The following is a 20568-nucleotide window of genomic DNA, read 5'->3' as shown; positions in this document are numbered from 1 at the left end:
AAAAAAAAAAAAAATAGTGTACAAATATGTACAAAGAAAGTATTTGCACACAGTAGTTATGAGACTATGTCTAGTAATTTCATCTTTTTAAATATATTTTCCTAAAATATGATATTTTAAGCAGATTTTATAAATGAGGTATTTATATACTTTAAGATTGTCACTTAATGGTGGAGTGTAGTAGTGTACACTTTTAATCCCAGCATTCAGGAGGTAGAGGCAGAAGCCCTATCCATTTAGTATGACTATTTTAATTCAGTGTTGATACTGTGGGTTACATGTGGAGCTGTAGTCAAATACCAAGCACATCTTTGACCATACGTGTCCTGACATAAAAGCTGAAGACAGGTCCATGTGGATTCCAATAAAGACAATCCAGCAAATGTGAAAGCCATCGGGATGTTTCAAGAAGAAGCTTGTCTGAGAAGATGATAACAGGGCCACTATATAGGAAAGGGCAGAAAGAACATCTGGACAGGTTCCCTGCACTCATCAGTCACTACTTCTCATTCCTAGGGCTTCCATGACTTTCAATCCTAGACATGCTTGGATTTCTTAGTGTAGGAGAAAGGAAAGGTTATAGGTTAAAGGTCTTGACTACTTGGTAAATATGGAATCACAGTGGATGCAGAACCAGATAAATCAGGATGAGTTCAGAATTTAGGCACCTTTGAAGCTGGGTGGATCTAGAACCAGTATACTTTCAAAAATCAAGATAGACAAGGTGGGGGATGGATAGATCCTACAGGAATAAGAATGGTTAGAGAAAAGGCACACTGGCTATCTTCTGGACATCTGCAGAGGACAAGTTGTTTATCAGCAGAGAAGGCAAAGCAAAGGGATCATAGATTAATAATGCAGAAATCAAGTGCATATATCTGAGTAGAAACAGAAATGCATTCACACACTGCACATGGGGATTAACAAAAACCTCCTATGTAACATCTAACCTTGCTATCTGCCCAAAGTTCCCAACTCAAAAGCCAAAAAGAGCCTTAGTCTCTACAAAGTGTCCCCAGTCTCAAGCACCACCTTCATGTCTCCTCTGCTTCTTGCTTCAGGAAGGCCACTACCCTGCTGTTACAGCTACAGAGACCTAGTACCACCCCATACCTATCAGCAGATGTTTTCTGGTAATCCCTTAAGTTTCTGGATATAGCCCTTGGCTTTCAATATTTGTTAAATCTAGTTATCTGTATAAGGTACCCAAATGAGTAAAAAGTAAAGCCTCAATCTATATATGACTGTGGGTCCTAAATATGAAAATTAATATTAATCAAGTTAAGTCATATAAAAAAAACGTGTTTGGTAAGTTGGCATCATGAAAGAGTTTTATAACCTATTGCTTCATAGTACCTTTCTGTGTTCTATGGAAACAGAGATGCAACATATCTGTGAGAGCCGTCTCACTACTGATGAACAACAACAAACTGTCTACTTCTTTAGAACTGTAGATGATGTTACAAAGGTATGGAGGTGCTTGATTTTCAGCTACCTGTCTGTGTTCTTGAGGAACTTCTGAGGAGGCTAGTCACCCTCTGCAGCCCTGACCAGGCCCCAGCAACTGCATCACAAACACCAGACTCAAGGTTGAGCCCTCTTGACTTGCACAACAGGAATTCTTGGGCCTTACAAACATAATATAGGGAAGCTCACTCCCTTTCCTAACTGCTGGGAGTATCCACTCATTTTTGTATCCTTGGGAGTATCCTTGTTATTAAAGTCAAATCTTAACTTAGCAAAACCAAGTCCTAGTAAATGCAGGTTTCTCTTAACTTTTTTTTGAATTATTTATTAATTTAAAAAATAAACACAATGACCTTACTTCTGTGTCATTTTTCTCCCAAAAGAGTGCCAACAAAGTGGCCCATTAAGGTTTTCTTGACCAGGATATAATAGCTACAAATGAAATCACCATGCATAAAAACTTAACTCAAGTATTATAGGAACTGACATGGCATTTTTAGTACAGAAAACACTGAAACACATAAAAGTAAGCCTTCATATCTCTAATTCACTTACTTTGAAATGCCTTTGTTGTCTGATTGCCATGGAAACTGCACAATCCCAATGGCCGCCCTGTAGCAGAAGACACCCAGCAGCCCCAGTGCTAGGGCCACCTTGGATACGAGGGAGCACCTCCTTTGAACTAACATGAAGATTACAACCAGGGAGAGGGCAGTCAGGCCTGAAAGCTGTACTTTGTGGTCAGAGCTGAAATAAGATAGAAAATGACCAAATTACTACAAAGTGGAATTGGTGATTTACAATTATATTGAAGGGTTTTTAAAGAATTGTATAAAATCAAATTATTTTTCCTAGAAAGACAGAAAACAAAACAAAACAAAAAACAAGGATCTTAAATGTCACAAAGATTACCATGCTGAGATCTCATTCACATCTTACTCTTAAAATAGCCTCAGATGCTGGTATTAGGCACAGTCTGTCCTCCAGCATCCTTGATTTACTTCGTTCTCACCCTGGCCCTGTTGCTGTCTCATACAGCTCAACTCTGTTGACAAGTGGCTGTCCCACTGAGGAGAGGTGCTAAATATACAAGAACTTTGGCAAGGCCAGCTCCCTTTCATTATTTACATAGTCAATGCTCATAAAGTCTAAATAATAATTTTAAATATTTATTCTGGAAAGATATACATTAAAATTGTAAAAGATTTCAGAAAATGTGAATGAAACTGGTCGTGGTGATATATATCTATAATCTTGACCATCAGAAGGTTTAGGTATAAGATCATAAGATCACAAGTTTGAGGTCAGCCTAAAATACAGAGCAAGACCTTGTCTGAAAACACATGAGAGAGAGAGAGAGAGAGAGAGAGAGAGAGAGAGACTGTTTCAGTGCGGGAAGAGATAATTTGATTTAAAACTCGCTTGGAAGTCTCTGCTATGCTAGTACATCCTGGGCATCCCTCTGGAATGCTGCATACCACCACAGAGAAGTGATATTTAAATAAGACAGCTTTGGAGTGGGAGAATAGTGGGAGTTACGAAATGGCCTTTTACAGCTGATAGGAATGGCCCAGCAATTCAAGAAAAAGACATCTTAGGTGCAGGAGGCAGCACACGTGAGAAGGCAGGACACCAAACGCTTCACATTTTCAGAGAAATAACACGTGCCCACTGTGTTTTTCTAGGACCTGGAACTCCTTAACACATCAAGCACTTCATATGCCTGGGCTGAGGAGATATGGTTTATCAACAAGCCCTGTTCCCTCTTTGTTTCCTGAACTCCAAAGTGGGGAGCATATAGAGATGTTTTCCCATAGCTGTTGTGCAAGCACATGGCAGAAACTTCAAAGATGCCAGTTGTAATTGTGGGATTATGAAAGTTTGATAAGCTAGTTAATACTTGGTGGAATTCTCCACAAAACCCTCTTGGTTAGAGAAACCAGACTTTTTTGATGCCCACTTCCAGGTCTGTGCACTTATAAGGTCTGGGCAATACCATTTGTTTTTGTTTCTGCACTATACAGGTAAAAATTCATAACACAGTATCAACCTGAACTTTCCCAAGCACTAGCTAGCAGGCATCCTTCTCACCCTCTGCATTGCAATTTTATACAGCTCTGCAGCTGCCTGTTCCTCTCAACAGTCTTATTTTGCTGTTTGGTTACTTTAGCTGGAGTCTTTGTTGTCAGACAGTTAAAACAGCCTGGTCATGACTTTGTCAGACTCAGTTTCTTCCATTTACTTCAAGCTCTTCTTCAAACCATCTCCATCTACCCCCATCTCCATCTCTCTCTGGCTCTATAGCCTCAGTAGAAGGCTCGGGAGAAGCCGGGCGTGGTGGCGTACGCCTTTAATCCCAGCACTTGGGAGGCAGAGGCAGGCGGATTTCTGAGTCCGAGGCCAGCCTGGTCTACAAAGTGAGTTCCAGGACAGCCAGGGCTACACAGAGAAACCCTGTCTCGAAAATCCTAAAAAAAAAAAAAAGAAGGCTCGGGAGATGTTGAGAGATCTGCTACACACTTCTCCCTCTAAGGATGGAGAGAGACATGCCTGAAAAGAAGGGAGAATCCAAAGGCAAAGGTGCCCAGAGACTAGAACCTTTTGCTTCCCAGCGACTAGAACGTTTTGCCTACAGCAGTACCTTGTACTCTCATCTCCGGGCAGCAGTGTACAAAGAGTCACCATGGACTATCCAAGAGTTACATCTTTACAATGATCATTTTAAAACTCATAGGTTCTCAATCATTAACAATTAGTCTGATTCAGCATTAATAAATCAAGTATATTAAGTTAGTCTCTATTCACCTTTATGGGGTATATTTTCTATTTTTTTTTTTTAGATCTCAAGTATTATTTTAGTCTTAATATATATTTTTAAAAGGGTGAAATGTAGAAAAAGACTACGTAACTATTCAGTTGCAAAGGGTTCCAGCCCATGGGTCATGCTCACCTGGTAAGCCAGTGACTAAAGTCGGGACGATGGGCTCCCTGCACCCCTGTCTGGTTCAAGGACCGCAGTAGCCGACAGCAGATCAGCACCAGCCATGGACTTGCCAGCACTGTCCACCATCTGCAGCTTCCTTGTGCTTCCAGAAGAGAGACCCGTTTACCTGCTGTGCCAGACTCAGGGGTATTGTAGCTTGTGCTGTCCTGCAGAGCACAGGCAAGGATATTCACACATTTTTGTTCTGCATGGGAGTGACGCTGGGGTTCACATTCATCTCCCAGAAAGTAACTCCTACAGGTTTCCTGGCTCAGAGCCAGGCACAGAGTATTAATAAGGAAATACCACGTCTGGTGCTCTTCCTCCACGAAGCTGCTGGCTCCCAGGCTCAGAACATGGCCCACTGTGCCCAGAAGAAGAAGGAGGTTCACCTCTGACCACCCTGAGCTGGCATCAGCTGCATTCTGCCAGAAGGAAACGCAGTGTGTGAGCGATAACGTGAACATTATGTATATCACCCTACATATAGGACGTCCTTTGCCCACAGTGAAAAGGCCTCCTGATAGACACTTGCTGTCTTCCCATCTAACCCAAACTGCCTACTGTGGAGGGAACCTCTTGCATTGGAAACATGGCCCCTCTTCCTGCAGCACAGTCTGGAGGAGGTCAAGATGTTCTTTGCTAACCAGGAGGACATGGGCATAACATGCTAACCAGGAGGACATGGGCATAACATGCTAACCAGGAGGACATGGGCATAACATGCTAACCAGGAGGACATGGGCGTAACATGCTAACCAGGAGGACATGGGCGTAACATGCTAACCAGGAGGACATGGGCGTAACATGCTAANAGGACATGGGCGTAACATGCTAACCAGGAGGACATGGGCGTAACATGCTAACCAGGAGGACATGGGCGTAACATGCTAACCAGGAGGACATGGGCATAACAAACATGCTAACCAGGTGTCCTCGCCCAAAGATCTAAGTCCCAAAGAATTACCCAGAAGATCCTGCCCAACTGTCACATTCCCAGCATGACATCAATTTCCCCAGGACTACACAGCTGCCACTACAAAGTGATGGCAACAGGACACTGTCTCTTAAATCACACTATGATTTAGATATGAAATACTTCTCCCACAAAGGGGAAAAATCTGTATGTTATGAGCTTGGCCCCTACTACTGAAAGGTGACTAGAATAAGAAGGTACAACTCTCCCATTCTCTCCTTTTTCTTCTCATTGCTTTTCAGCAGCTTTTTACAGCTAAGCCTTTTTTCCATTGAGATGTTTCTACCTTAACACAGGCCCATAGTAATGGAACCAACCAGACTTGGACTGACACTTTAGAAACTGTGAGCTAAAGTAAATCTTTCCTCCCTTAAATTATTGATATCAGATATTTTGTCACAGTGATAAAGAAATAAGCAACCCAAATTATTAACTTAAAAACAGCTCAAGGGGGTCTACAGAACAAGTTCCAAGACAGCTAAGCTTAGGCAGTGAAGTGTTTGAAAACAGAAAGCTGCTGATAATGTCATAAAACAAAGGGGCCAAGTTCCAGCCCCAGGAAGCAGCAGAACTCAGCAGCTTTGGTCATTTGGCTCTGGCTTTATTGTCAAGAGGAGAAGGAGACTACTGGGACACTTGATGCTGGTTAGCTGGAGCTAAGAAATTGGTGGTGATTAAGAAGATATCAGCATCACTGAGGTGAAATCTTGTGGGAAGTGATTTCTGGGAGCACAAAGAAGCTAGCTTTGTTCCAGAGATAGCCATGGTTGCACCTCATGCTGCAGCTGTATTTGGTAATGTCTAAGAGTTACCCAGGTGGTACTGGTTTGGAAGGCATGAAGGGGTCATGAAGAGCAGCTGAGGCCTGGTATATGAGAGGCCATGGAACACCATTGGTGAAGGTGCAGCCTCAGCTGCAGTTAATGGCCCAGGGCTGAAGGAGTCATGCAAAGGATTTGAGGCTTGGCACCATGAAGAGAGCTTATGAAAAGCTATTGGTGAAGCCTAGTTGCAGCAGAAGACTCCAGCGCATTGGAGATGCCAGTGCCATGGGATGACCACCAAGAACAGCAGCAGCAGTGAAGTGGATCAACCTGAGCTTAGAGTGCAACAGAGGGCAGAGCTGGAGAAGTGATACCAGCACTTTAGAGTAGCCCAGAAGATCATGTGTGGATCCCAGACATTAAAACAAGAAACTGTAACACTGAAGTTGTCTTGGAGACCCCAAGATGTTTGAGAGTCCAGAGCCATGGGCTATCTGCTGAGGAAAGCTGTTAATAGGGAGTGGAACCAGCTCAGCAGAAAAGTTTGTCGCAGTCAACAAAGATGAAAAAGGAGTGGAGATCTGAAAACCACTTTGGCACCAGACGTGGAGATGTTTGGAGCTTGCCCAGATGGCTTCCTGTCTTGCTTAGGGGGATTACAGTTAAGTGATTAGATAAATCTCAGAAGAGAATTTGAACTTTGGACTTTTAACATTGTTGAGACTGCTATAGACAATGGGAACTTTGAAAGTTGTACTAAATGTACGTTTTATTATGCTATGATTAGATATGGCCCCCATAGACTCATGTGTTTGAACAAGCCTATGGGGGCAAGGGAGTGGAATGTGATGGTTTGTATATACTTGGCCCAGGGAGTGGGACCATTAGGAGGTATGGCCTTGTTGGAATAGGCATGGCACTGAGGGTGTGGGCTTAAGACCCTCACCCTAGCAGCCTGGAAGTCAGTCTTCCACTAGCAGCCTTCAGATGAATATGTAGAACTCTCAGCTCTGCCTGCACCATGCCTGCCTGGATGCTGCCTAGATGCTTGATGATAATGGCCTGAACCTCTGAACCTGTAAGCCAGCCCCAATTAAATGTTGTTCTTTATTTAAAAACAACAACAACAACAACAAAAAAAAAACTAACAGTTCAAGGGCTGATGAGATGGCTTGGCAGGTGCAGGTATTTGCTGCCAAGCTTGATGATCTGAGTCCTATTCTCAGGACACATAAGGTAGAAGAGAGCTGAGTCTCACAAGTTGCCCTCTGACCTCCACATGTGCACTACGGGGTATACAAACACACACATAAGTTTACTATGAAGAAATTCTTGTCACTTATCGTTCTGGTAACTGTTAACTATGTATAGCAATGTACACAGAGAAACACTATGAACCCAGAAAGTTCCTAAAAAGACAAACAGATAGACTGTGCCTAGACCCAGACATACAACAGGGGATCTTTGAAGGCCCTGTGATAGGAAAGGGGGCAGAAGGACAGGGTATTCTGGGTGGGAGCCAAAGCCACTGCTCAGGCTTCCTCAATCCCAGGGCCTAGATACTGGGCTCTAATACAACCACACAGCTCCTTCACCCTGCTCCATCACACATCACTTGACACACCACCTGCCTAATAAACAAAGGTTGCCAGAGACCAAGAATTTCATAGAAGAAAAATGTAAGCCTTGAAAAGAAAGCTTGGTAAGGCACAACAGACCAACAAGGGAACAAACTTCCCCAGGAACCTCCTGAGGGGCCACCTGCTCACTGTCCATCATTTGAAGCTCAGAGATTCTGAGACTAAGGCACACATGCTCTCTGTCTTCCACATCCAGAAGCCCCATTATCACCTCTGTTCCAGTCCAGCTCTTTCCAGCTGAGCGTAAAAGCATATGACCTGACTACACAACAGAATATTATAGACAAAGATGCCCAGAAACCTGGGAAGATATGCTTAGGTCTTTCTCCTGCAGTCTATTTGATGTTTGATTTTTCCAAGCACTGCAGTACTGCAATGCTGGTACATTCAAGATTTTCAACCAATTTATATTAATGAAAGATTGGCTAGAAAAACAAAACAAAAGCCCACCCACAAGGACCACATTATATACACAGGGACTAGTAATACCTTCTTCAGCAGAGTGCTGTCAATGACCATCCTGATAAGAGCAGACAAAATTGCACAGAACAGTGCAGAAACAAGTAGCATCACAGACCCCGCTGCCAGCCACGAGAGGCCACAGAGGTAGCACGAGCTCTCAGATGAAGTGCACACCAGGACATGAATGGCCGAAAGAACCAAAAATACCAAGTAAAAGAGCAGAGAAAACACAGGAGACAACAGAGGAACATCCAGCTCAGCCTTTCTGCACAGCACATGTGGAGTGCTAAGGAGGAACAGGGCGAGAACCTGAAAAAGAAGATCAAGGGTGAATAGGGATGTCCAGGTATAGGAAAGTCCACTCAAATGAGCCCAACCCATCCTAACCTGCTGCTCACACAAGAAAACAACAAAATGACCCAAGGGAAAGATTAATTTTAGTTGCTTGCCAAAACTGCATAGCTTGATTTATATTTTTATCTTTTATAGCAATGCTGAATGAAGCCATTTGCCCCATGCAAATACTTCATGTAATCTCTTAAATCTGGGTGCACAATGGAAAAACAGAGAACATTTCTATTTTCTGTTACTCCAATATTCTTCTTTTCAGACATAGGGTCTTGTAGCCCAGGCTGGCATGATGTAGCCATTCTCCCATCTTAGTAGACTGAATTTGGGAATTACAGACATACATCACCATACCCAGCAGTAATGATATATAAATTCAAAACCATTATGTTTGGCTGAGTTACATAATCAATTTTAACACCTAAACCATGAGAATACAAGCATGTGTACCTCCAAAACTATGAGCGTTCCCACTGCCATTGAGTACATGTCATATTGAGCCACTTGTGTGCTCAGGGACAGACTCAGGGTCTTCAGGGCACCCAGGTACTGCCTGAGTACTTTGGTCCCCAGGCCAAGCAGAATGTCTGAATGGTTTTCCTCCAAGTGCAGTTTGACCCAGTTTCCATGTAACTTTTCTGCCATTTTAAACTGCTCAAACCCAGGATCTATCAGACAAAAAGATTAGACATAATTTTAGCACATTCACTTACTGGGACATTTTTTAGAACTGATACCTAATGAAGGCAATCTGTTCCTAGGCAGGAAGGGTCAGCAAAACCGCAGTAATACTGTTACAGCTGATGATGTATATCCATCTACTGCCAACACGGCCAGAGCCTGAGTGTGGGGCGGGGGCGGTGTGGGTGGGGACACTGGTTGGGAGCATGAGTTGGGTCCAGACATGTCCAAACCCCAGAAATCTCATCCTGAGATTGTCAGGAGTAGGGTCATTCCCTTGTTGCCCCAGGCCTGTATGTCCTGGCACAAGTATCCACCCCCACCACCCCACTAGGGGGTTACATAGCCCAGTTAAACTTCCTGGAATTCTTCCTTATGCTAATGAGACATTTCCAGTGCCCTGGCCCTGGCAAATGATGTACACTCACCCTGAAAGCCCCTACCCACCCATCGTTCAAAGGTTTAAGTAGCCTTTGTTCTCCAGTGACTACAATGGCCACTGCAGATATTTGCATGGAATGACTGGCTTCTGGGTATGGCCCAGGCACATGGCTGCCGTTAGGTCTACAGGGAGTGCTATTGAAGGCAAGAAGCTGACAGTCTGCTTCCCAGAACTGGTCTGTTACTCTTTACTGTATTGTGCTTGCTTATAACTAAATGGGTCTAAAACAAGACTTTTCTTCATGAGATGCTCTGTTCTTTAAAATGCACCTTGTACTTCATCAGGACCACAGATCCCTTTATCACCCCCAACAGTGCTGCACAGAGCTATGTGAATACAACTCATGGATTGCCATCACAGCTGCAGCAGAACCCTGCAGGCATTGTATTGCTGAGGACAAGGGTTCAGTGAAACAATTCTGAACATTACAGGTTGCACATGTTCTTACTACTGACAATAAGTACACAGCTGGTGCCCACACTGCTACACTACTCCAAAGTAGGAGTGTCTGTGTCTATACCCCAAGCCTCAGCAATGATCTGCATTTATAATCCATGCCTCTCTTCCAGGGAGTCACAGAGACTCAGGCCATCTAAGCCTATATCCCACTGTCTCTATAAGTGTTATATAGAAGCCTGATGGCACCCTGAAGGTCCCACAACAAAGTCACGGAGACACAGGGTATCTGCGTCTATAACCCACAGCCTCTATCAGTAAGTACAAAGATCTGGTCTATCTTTGTGTATACTCAACAGTCTTACAGATCTCTACAAATGAACCATAGAGACACAGAATATTTGTGTTACATCTTACAGCCTCTACAAAAGGAGTCATAGAAACCAGGGGCTCCTGTTCATGCAGCCAAATGAATACTTCCTAAGCAGTGTCCTAGACACTGAATCAACACAAAGGATTTTAAATTTACAAAGAAAAAGAAACGCAATGGTGAATAAACTACTATAACTCCTCCCTGCATATACTTGGATTTAGAAGTGTTCACAAAAACAAACAAATGCAAACAAAACATTATGCTGTAGACATGGACATATGTGATAACCAATTGTGAAGATGGAGGCCAGAGAGATGGCTCAGTGGCTAAACGCTCTGGTGGCTCCATCAGAGGATTCAGGCTTGATCCCCAGGACCCACATGGTAGTTACAACCACCCAACATTTTTTTTCCCTTTTGGCCTCTGCACTGAATACACATGATACATAGACATGCACGCAGGCAAAACACCCATACACATAAAAAGGAAAAAATTTAATCACAAAGAATGCTATGAAGGAAAAGCAAATGACAGGAGACATTTCTGGTAATGGGGAATAACTGATTTTAGACTGGAAATGAAATATGAATAGGGCAAGGACAGTCTGATAAGCTGACTGTAAAGGATGACAAGGAATGGACTAGATGAGGTACTGGAGAAGAATATCAGTTACTATGAACTTCTTATACAAAGTTCCTGGGGAGTGCAGGGTAGGGCATGGGGAGGAACTATTCCCAACAGAACTAAAAAACAGACAGAATGCAAGAAGCATCAGATTTGGCTGGATGTTGTGGAAGATTCTGTTGGTCTTCTTGTGGGGTTCAGAGAGTAGAAGGTAGGCCTCCTCGGAGTGAAGGATCATGACAATGTCTGCTAACCTTTGTAGGCTTGTTTGCTTTCTATTTAACATGGTTCCTATTTTTTTTTTTTTAAAGATTTATTTATTTATTTATTATCTGTAAGTACACTGCAGCTGTCTTCAGACACTTCAGAAGAGGGCAACAGATATTGTTATGGATGGTTATGAGCCACCATGTGGTTGCTGTGATTTGAACTCCGGACCTTTGGAAGGGTAGTCGGGTGCTCTTATCCACTGAGCCATCTCACCAGCCCAACATGGTTCCTAATTTTTTCTATCCTAATAGTTCTGAAACATCAAAATCCTTAGCAGCTGGTTTTTTTGTTGGTAATTTGCTAGGCTATAATTTTGCTAGCAACAGGGATAGCATTTGAAATGTAAATGAAGAAAATATNTAATAAAAAAGTAAAAACAAACAAACAAACAAAAAAAACTACCAAGCAATGGCTGGCCTAGTGGCTAATGATATTCAAGAGATGGAGTCAGGAAGATCACAAATTGAAAGACAACCTGGGTTACAGAATTCAAAACCAGTCTGTATAACAGTGAGACTGTTTCAAAATGAAACTAAAGAGGCCTGGAAAGGTAGTTTAGTGATAGACTTGTCTATCATAGGCAATTCCCAGTACTATGAAACTCACTACTACCATAGATAAATAAATAGATAGATAGATAGATGGATGGATAGATAGATAAATCCAATGAACAAAGTTAAAAACCACCAAAAATGTCCACCACTCATACACCAAAATAAAACATCACCAAACTTAAAACAACAAAAAGCAGAAACTAAACCAACCAACACCTTCCCACCTCCTCAAAAAACCTTACAAGCCAATAACTTATTTTAGAAAAAGAAAAAAACAAAGTAAGATTAACTGTCACAAATAATCTAGATTAAAGTGTACGTTGAAGTCAGACCTAATCTCTGAGTACTTACTCAGAGAGTCTTCCTGCCCCTTGATGCATACTGCATGCATACTGTATGGCTTCCAGTTATTTTCCAGCTAGCAGGAAGGGTCTAGTCTTCCACAGCTAACACTCATGGTGTTCACCCTACTACATGTATATCACAACTTAAAGAAAACTTGCCAATATCATGTGAAATACTGCCTCAAACACAACTACCAAGTCTAGACTTGTGAAGGGGTATCAGGGACAGATGTGTTAGTCTGTGGTATGCTGGACATACCAGAGCAGATCAGTTGAAAATGTGACTCAAGTGATCTATACAGGGTCCCACAGAGGTTCACTCTTCTCCTGGGATCATTCCTATTGTCACAGAAATAGCCCCTACTGGGGCTGGTGAGATGGCTCAGCAGGTAAGAGCACCCGACTGCTCTTCCAAAGGTGCAGAGTTCAAATCCCAGCAACCACATGGTGGCTCACAACCATCCTTAACAAGATCTGATGCCCCCTTCTGGAGTGTCTGAAGACAGCTACAGTGTACTTACCTATAATAAATAAATAAATCTTTAAAAAAAAAAAAAAAAAAGAAAAGAAAGAAAGAAAGAAAGAGCCCCTACTATCAGCCTGAAGACAAAATCACTTGCTTAGCCGCAGTCCACCTTTCTTGCCCTTACCTGAATCTAGTCTAACCAGGCTCTCTCCCAACACTAAACAGGAGCTGCTCCAGCAATCCCTAATGACTCTATATCCTCAGACCCAATAATTAGCTCTCAGTTACAGTATCAACATAGTACTTACTGTCTCCTTACTGAACTTCTCTTTCATAGCTTCCTACCCCATATGGTTGAATGAGAGTGGTCCCCCAGGTTCATTTATTTGAACACTTGGTTCCTAGCTGGCAGAATTGTTTGGAAATGATTAGGGGGATGTGGTCTTATGAAGGAAGTATCACTGGGTATGGCTCTGAAGTTCCAAAAGCCTAGCCATCCCCAGGTAGCTCTTTGCCTCAGGTTGTAGATCTCAGCTCTACATGCTCTAGCAAGAATGCCTGACAGCCTAATTGAGTACCTCCTGCAGCAAGGTTCCCTGTCATGATGGTTAGGAACTCTAAGCTTCTGGAAATAATAAGTGCCAAGTAATCTTCTTCTTTTATAAACTGCCTTGGTCATGATGTCTTACCACAGAAATAGAAAAATAACCAAGACACCTGCCTTGTAAATTAGCTCCTGCCTACCTTACTGCATGGTCACTATTCCTTCACTATTTAGCTCTAAACCTGGAGCTGCTTCTTTGGCCTCAGGACTTCTTGTGCCTTATATCCCACAAAGTCAGCAAACACTACAAAATACATCTACTTTCTAATTTTCACAACTATGCTGAGCCAATGCTGTCTTATCTCACACCAAAACACTGTAGCTGCTTCTTGCATGCTCTGCTACAGTATAAGGCAGAAGTCCCAGAGGGAACCTGGGAGAGCCTTTGAAAATGCAGGAAACTCTGCTGTGTCCTCCTTTACCTAGACAAAACTGAAAGCTCATCCAATGCCTAAAAGTCCTTTGATGATATGTCTGAACTCATCTTCTGTGCCCTCTGTCCCTCAATCTACAAAGATCCCTCCTAACTCAAAGGACAGGCTTGACTTAGTATATCAACCCATTTAGGCTTCTATCTTCTCCTAGGGTTCTGGTCACCATCTGGCATCCATCACAATACTTTTGTTCTCTTCACCCTGAAAGATCCTATGAGGATAGAGATCTGGTGCTACTCAATGCCTTATCTCCAGTTATTTTTAGTTTAGGCTGTTGTTGTTGTTGTTGTTGCTTTTTGGTTGTTTGAGACAGGGTTTCTCCGTCTAACGGCCCTGGCTGTCCTTGAATCCACAGAGATCTGCCTGCCTCTGCCTCACGAGTGCTGGGATTAAAGGCGTGAGCCACCACCGTGCCCAGCCTGTGAGTGCTGGGATTAAAGGTGTGCACCACCACTATGCCCGGCCTGTGCCCCCTGTTCATAAACAAAAACTTGGTAAATAATTGTTGAATTGAGAAATATATAAAAGATTTCAAATAGCTTATCTATTTTCATGGGTGTTACTAATAATGACAGTAAAGAAAGTTAGAAAACTGGAACATAATATTAATAATTAGAATAACAACTACAAAGTATTCCATTACAAACTGCACACCAGAAAACATCTGGAAGACATAAGGACCATGGAATCATGAAGACCTTATAGAAGTTGGAACTATTAATTAATTATCTTACCTTTTTCATAGGACGGTACATTTTCTTGCAATAGTTTGCTAAGCTGTAATGTGTTTAAATGTAAAAATCTCAGTTGTTCTCTCATCGGTTTTCCCTCTATAACTGGGAATAAGAGGCTTCCTACACTGTCTTTAGGAATTGGCAAACCAAGTCCTATTGCTAGTGTTGCAGCCAAGTCAGTCTGCTGGACATGCTTTGGGTGTCGAATATCCCCTAGAAAAAAACAAAACATTTTAAGCAATAGATTTCTACAAAGTAGAAAATGGTAGTTATTCTTGAAGTTGAGCAACAATGGCTGATGTTAAGTAAAAGTACCATGATTTCAAACCACTCAAACATAGATTCACACAGAAACTACCCCCTTGATTTTTGTGTCAATAAATGCATTGAGTGCCACTTTCCTCCAAGTGGCTTATAATACACTGGACAGTGATTTTTAAGAATACAGTTATTTTGATTGTAACATTGGACAAGGAAGTGACAAGTAGCCAGACAGAGGCCAAGAGATGGTGACTTAGGTGATGTCAAGTCAACATGAGTTAGTATTAGCAGTGGTTCCTGAATGATAGCAGGATCTTTTCTTAGGAAAGCAGGATGAAGCTGGGTTCAGCTGACTAAGACAAGAATAAAACTCTAATTTTCCATATGTCTTCCAGCCTTCCATAGCTGTCTGCCCTACCAGCTTCTTAGAAGAAGAATGGCCGTGGTATTCAAAGTTCAGGGCCCTAGTATACAAAACAACCTTTGATAAAAAGTAACGTAGGAGAACTTTCTCATGTATAAAGAATATGACACCCCAACCCCAGAAGCATCAGAAGAGGTTTACAGAGCTGTCTGGGTCTCCAGGGAAGTCTTCCCAGATTGCTCTGCTCAAAGCTTCTTAGATACACAAGTGTGAGTCTGTGGAGATTTTACTTTAATTGCAGTAAGTTTTGGTTGTATAGACATTTCATTTGGTCAGATTTATCTCTAGACAAACTTTCTACTTTCATGTTATTGCTTATCATCTTCAATGCTTTCTACTACTATTTTCTTACATTGTTTTGAGTTGGAAAACAAACAAACAAAAGCAAACACAACACACATCTACTTTCATTTCATCAGATCCTCTTCTAAGACTGATCTCTCCTGTAGGACAACATAAGTGTAGTCCATGTAATGTCCTAACTCTACCAATGCTGATTTTTAACCAGGATTCTAATTAAAGCTCAGGCAGAAGAAAGCACAGGGCAAATCTAAGAAGGAGATTTCATAGTTCTTAATGTGAGGTGGAAGTATCAATGCAAATTCAAGATAAACTTATTTTAAAATATTTCCACTGGACAGTGGTGGCACACACCTTTAATCCCAGCACTTGGGAGGCAGAGACAGCCGGATTTCTGTGTTCGAGGCCAGCCTGGTCTACAGAATGAGTTCCAGGACAGTCAGGGCTACACAGAGAAACTACTATCTCGGAAAAAAATTTTTTTTTCCTTTTTCTGTCCAAAAACCTAATGGAATTCAGCATAAATTTACACTTCTAGCTATGAAACAATATATTCTACCAATTCTACTTGAAGGATCCAGGTACCCTAAGAAGACAAGTGAGCCCTAAGAAGGACACAAGCATGGCAGCTAGGAATAATGTTCAGAGGGCAAGAGGCGGATCAGAGACCACCGAGGTCTCGCTTCAAGGAATTGGGAATAAAGATGTTCGTATTAGCCAAAGATATGTTTTTTAAAAAGAAGAAGAATAGTAGCTATAATGAACAGAAACTAGTCAATATGCTTAAAACCGTGAATTCACACTTTTACTAAAAAATGAACAAGTTTAATTTGCCATTTATTGAAGGATAATAAATTCATTGGTTGATTTGGAACTGGTGATACATGGGAAGAGCAAGTCTGTCTCTCTTATGTAAGTAGTATCACTGGGAAGCCCAAAGTATATAGGGGCATTTTCTTTATGAAATTATTCTTTTTTATAAAAATTTTATTTATTTTATGTATATGAGTACACTATAGCTGTCTTCAGACACACCAGAAGCGACCATCGGATCCCATTACAGGAGGTTGTGAGCCACCATGTGGTTGCTGGGGTTTGAACTCAGGACCTCTGGAAGAGCAGTCAGTGCTCTTAACAACTGAGCCATCTCTCCAGCCCTATAAGATTATTCTTGTTGATCTAACTTGAATATTCTCCCAAATTTTATGTGAGAGAAACTTAATCTCCAATGAATCGGTGTTGTGAGTCAGTGCTTTTGTCAGGTCTTAGTTCATTAGCCCTAGCACCACTATAAAATGGCCTCCATTTTATAATTTAATAAAATCTCAAACATTTTCTATTCTATCTTCTATCACATGAAGATGCACTGTTCCCTCCCTTCAGGGTACAATAATTAAGGCATCATCTTGGAAGATGGGAATAAACCTTACTAGATTCTGATACCTTGATCTTGGACTTCCCAGCCTGCAGAACAGCAAGAAATCAATTCATTTTCTTTAAAAATTATTAAATCTCTGGGAGTCTGTTATAATAGCATAAAAGAACTAAAATAATAGCTAAGTAATATAAAAACTTAGAGAATTAAAACACTACTCTTTGAAAACTCCTAGCTGAACAAACTCCTAGTGTTACAGTTTGGATAAAACTGTCTTACTCAAAGGCTGGTACACTTAAACCCTTGGTACCCAGCAGGTAGCACTATTTTAGGAGATTGTGGAAACCTTAGGAAGTATGTCCTTGGGGTCCTTGGGTGTAATTGTACCTGGTTCGGTCCTATCAGACTCTGCTTCCTGTCTGCTATGACATGAGGAGCAATATTCCACCATACAGTCCTGCCACCACAATGTCTTCCATAAGCAATGATGGGCTGAGTGTTCTAAAACTTAAGGTGTTTGAGCATAGCAATCAAAAATAACTAATATATCTAAACAATATGTCTTTTCTACTAGTAACAGCCATGCACAGATCAAACCAAACCAGATCAGACCAAACCAAACCAGACTGAACTCTGTGCTGAGTCTGCTTGAATGTTTGGGTTAGAGGAGCTTCACATGGTGACAGAAAAACCTGACCATACAGAAAAACTGGCAACACTAGGAGGCTGAGGCAGGAAAACTGAGAGTTAGCATAGAGGCAGGTATGTTACATAGCAAGACTGAGAGGACTAGATCACAGCGGACTCAACAGACAATTTAATTTTTTCAGCAAACAAATGGGTAAATTAAAAGAGTTGGAAGCCTTCCAGGTTATTGGCATATCACAATGTATAGACCTTATTTGCACCTAACAAACAAAGACAACTGAAGAGCTGGACACTGGAAATCTGAACATTATTAGATGATATTAAGGAATTAATGGCATTTTTGAAATGTAGTAACAGAACCAGGATCACATAGAGAAAATGCCTATTTGTGGTTCTGAAGTCTGATCCTAGGTAACAAGGAAAATGAGTGTGTGTATAGACGGGATAAGATAAGCTATAACGGAATAGTAACTACTGCAGTCTAGTACTACACCTAGATAACAAGGAAAATGAGTGTGTGCACAGATGGGCTAAGACAAACTATAACGGNGGAAAATGAGTGTGTGCACAGATGGGCTAAGACAAACTATAACGGAATAGTAACTACTGCAGTCTAGTACTACACCTAGATAACAAGGAAAATGAATGTGTGCACAGATGGGATAAGACAAACTATAACTGAATAGTAACTATTGCAGTCTAGTACTACACCTAGGTAACAAGGAAAATGAGTGTGTGTACAGATGGGATAAGATAAGCTATAACGGAATAGTAACTACTGCAGTCTAGTACTACACCTGGGGACTGACACTGCTTGGTTACACTCAATAGGTCTGAAATTTTCCACAATAAAGAAGTCTTTGAAGAGGTTAGGATGCTTGGGTCTGGGATCTGTATTAGTGAGAAAGAGATTGGTAGGCAGCACCACTACTTACCAGAAGGTTACCTGGGCAGACTAACTATACTAACATCATAAACTGAGTGTCCTGCATTTTTCCCATTAACATGAGAAGCCACTATTATCAACAAATCTTGTATGTTGAAATCTATTTTTAGCCTCTTTATTTTCCTCCATTGATGAACCTGACCAGTCTTGCCTACACAAACTCCTTTCATAAGTATAGCTTTGTAATGTGAACAGAGAATACAAAGGGCTCTCATCTATACGCATTTCAGAGAGCTACTCTCCATTCTTCTTCCACTACTCATACATTTCCATAGGCCCACAACATTTCTACTTCAGCAATTTTGTAAAACGTTAATAAACAAATATTGATGAAAAAGCTATCAGGCACCATTTTAGGTTTGGAAGACAGAACAAGTTTATGAAACATGCCAAGTCCTACTTAGAGGTGAGTCAACCAAGCAACATACCTGCTGTCCCCTCATGGAGGTCGAGGAGGAACATTATTCTTCCCTTGCCTTTGAAGTGACCCATACCTATGGTTCCCACTAGGACCTAAGAACTCAGGACAGGTAGTAGCAGGTTGAAAGGCAGTCTATGAAATCATAAGGGCAAATAATCCACACTTCATAAAAAACAACTGCCACCATTTGCTGTCTGGAATTATCTAAGTTTATCTATCAAATAAAGAAACACTCATTTATGAAAATCTATTGAACTTTTGTAAGAACTTTAAGAATCTATAGCACATGAATTTCTCCACCTCACTTCCAAGCTCCAGGAGACAGCAACTCTAAGGTGTGTCAGCCCAAAATGTAGCCCCATCACTCACACCATCTACACCAGAGTGAGTGTCTACCCACTCCAAGGTGGAAACAGGCCATTGCTCATCTGTTTTTGTCTCAGAAACAAAAGGCAATTAGGTGTCAAGACTGGAGCTTCTAGGCTTGGTGAGAGAAGAGAGGCAGTTATATACAAGGTCACGAAAAGGAAACAACCAATAGTTCTATCCAGCTGTACTGCCTATGAACTACTATGACAACCTATGAGAGCCAGCTGTAGGATAACACTAAGGTTACAATAGTAGCCTCATATGGTAATCAACAGCTTTCTTTTTTTTTGGGGGGGGGGGGTTTCGAGACAGGGTTTCTCTGTATATCCCTGGCTGACCTGGAACTCACTTTGTAGACCAGGCTGGCCTCAAACTCAGAAATCCCCTGCCTCTGCCTCCCGAGTGGGATTAAAGGCGTGCGCCACCACGCCCGGCTAATCAACAGCTTTCTAACTGGACTTACGGCCCATTCAACAGGATGGAAATCATGCCTGGTACTGGAGAACTAACCAATTCCCCAGGGTTAGTGGGGCCACAGACTTTAGAAAATGTAACACTCCATTTTACTAAATTCCTAATTGCACTCTAAATATTTATATTTAAACCCTCAAATAAGTGTAGCTCATCACTCCTCAAAGAATCTTCTTTTTGTAACAGATGGAGACCACTTCAGAAAACCATATGGTCAAAATGCAGAGAACAAGTGATCGTGGGTGTCCACCCTCAACTGATGCACCTACAGCATAACTCCTGAACAAGTGATCACGAGGGTCCACCCCCAACTGATGCACCCACAGCTAAGTGCTCAGGAAAACATCTCCATAGAGAAGGCAGAAAGACTGTAAGAGCCAGAGGATCAGGAAATCTGCTCTAATATCGTGGCTTTTAGAAATGAGAGGGAGCCTTCACACATGACACCCCAACAATATGGCTCCCTAAACAAGACCCAAAGAAGTAAAATATCAATAGATGTGCTAACACAGACGGGATAGACCTCACAGTCTCCACAGACAAAGCACTACTGGAATACCAAGTGGTCAGCCTTCAACTTACATTGAAATAGGGGTTGGGAATTTAGCTCAGTGGTAGAGTGCTTGCCTAGCAAGTGCAAGGCCCTGGGTTCGGTCCTCAGCTCCAGAAAAAAAAGAAAAACAAAACAAAACAAAAAAATTATATTGAAATATATAACACTAAACAGACTGAGCAGGTTGTAGTTGTACATTTATTTGGTTGGTTGGTTTTTTTTTTTTTTTTTTTGGTTT

General features: G+C 41.7%; 1 protein-coding gene across 3 annotated transcripts in view; it reads right to left on the bottom strand.

Annotated features, from left to right (window-relative positions):
• Pigg (phosphatidylinositol glycan anchor biosynthesis class G) overlaps positions 1 to 20568 on the bottom strand; it is a 37517-nt gene that overhangs the window by 7976 nt on the left and 8973 nt on the right. For 2 of the 3 annotated variants that reach the window (XR_003845023.1, XM_029545334.1), the window contains exons 6-10: positions 14563 to 14775; positions 9091 to 9308; positions 8320 to 8601; positions 4418 to 4875; positions 2023 to 2214 (exon numbers count right to left, since the gene is read on the bottom strand). Coding sequence is in view for 2 of the 3 variants with exons in the window: in XM_029545334.1 (XP_029401194.1) it covers positions 2023 to 2214; positions 4418 to 4875; positions 8320 to 8601; positions 9091 to 9308; positions 14563 to 14775 (1363 nt within the window). In the remaining variant the exon portion in view is untranslated. Of the gene's footprint in view, positions 1 to 2022; positions 2215 to 4417; positions 4876 to 8319; positions 8602 to 9090; positions 9309 to 14562; positions 14776 to 20568 lie in introns of those variants that run through there. The other variant, XM_021210803.2, reaches the window with a different exon arrangement.

This window comes from Mus pahari, chromosome 13, assembly GCF_900095145.1.
Source record: "Mus pahari chromosome 13, PAHARI_EIJ_v1.1, whole genome shotgun sequence".
NCBI classification, from domain to species: domain Eukaryota; kingdom Metazoa; phylum Chordata; class Mammalia; order Rodentia; family Muridae; genus Mus; species Mus pahari.
The sequence above is the reverse complement of the archived record's forward strand: the minus strand, read 5'-3'. Positions and strand labels throughout refer to the sequence as shown.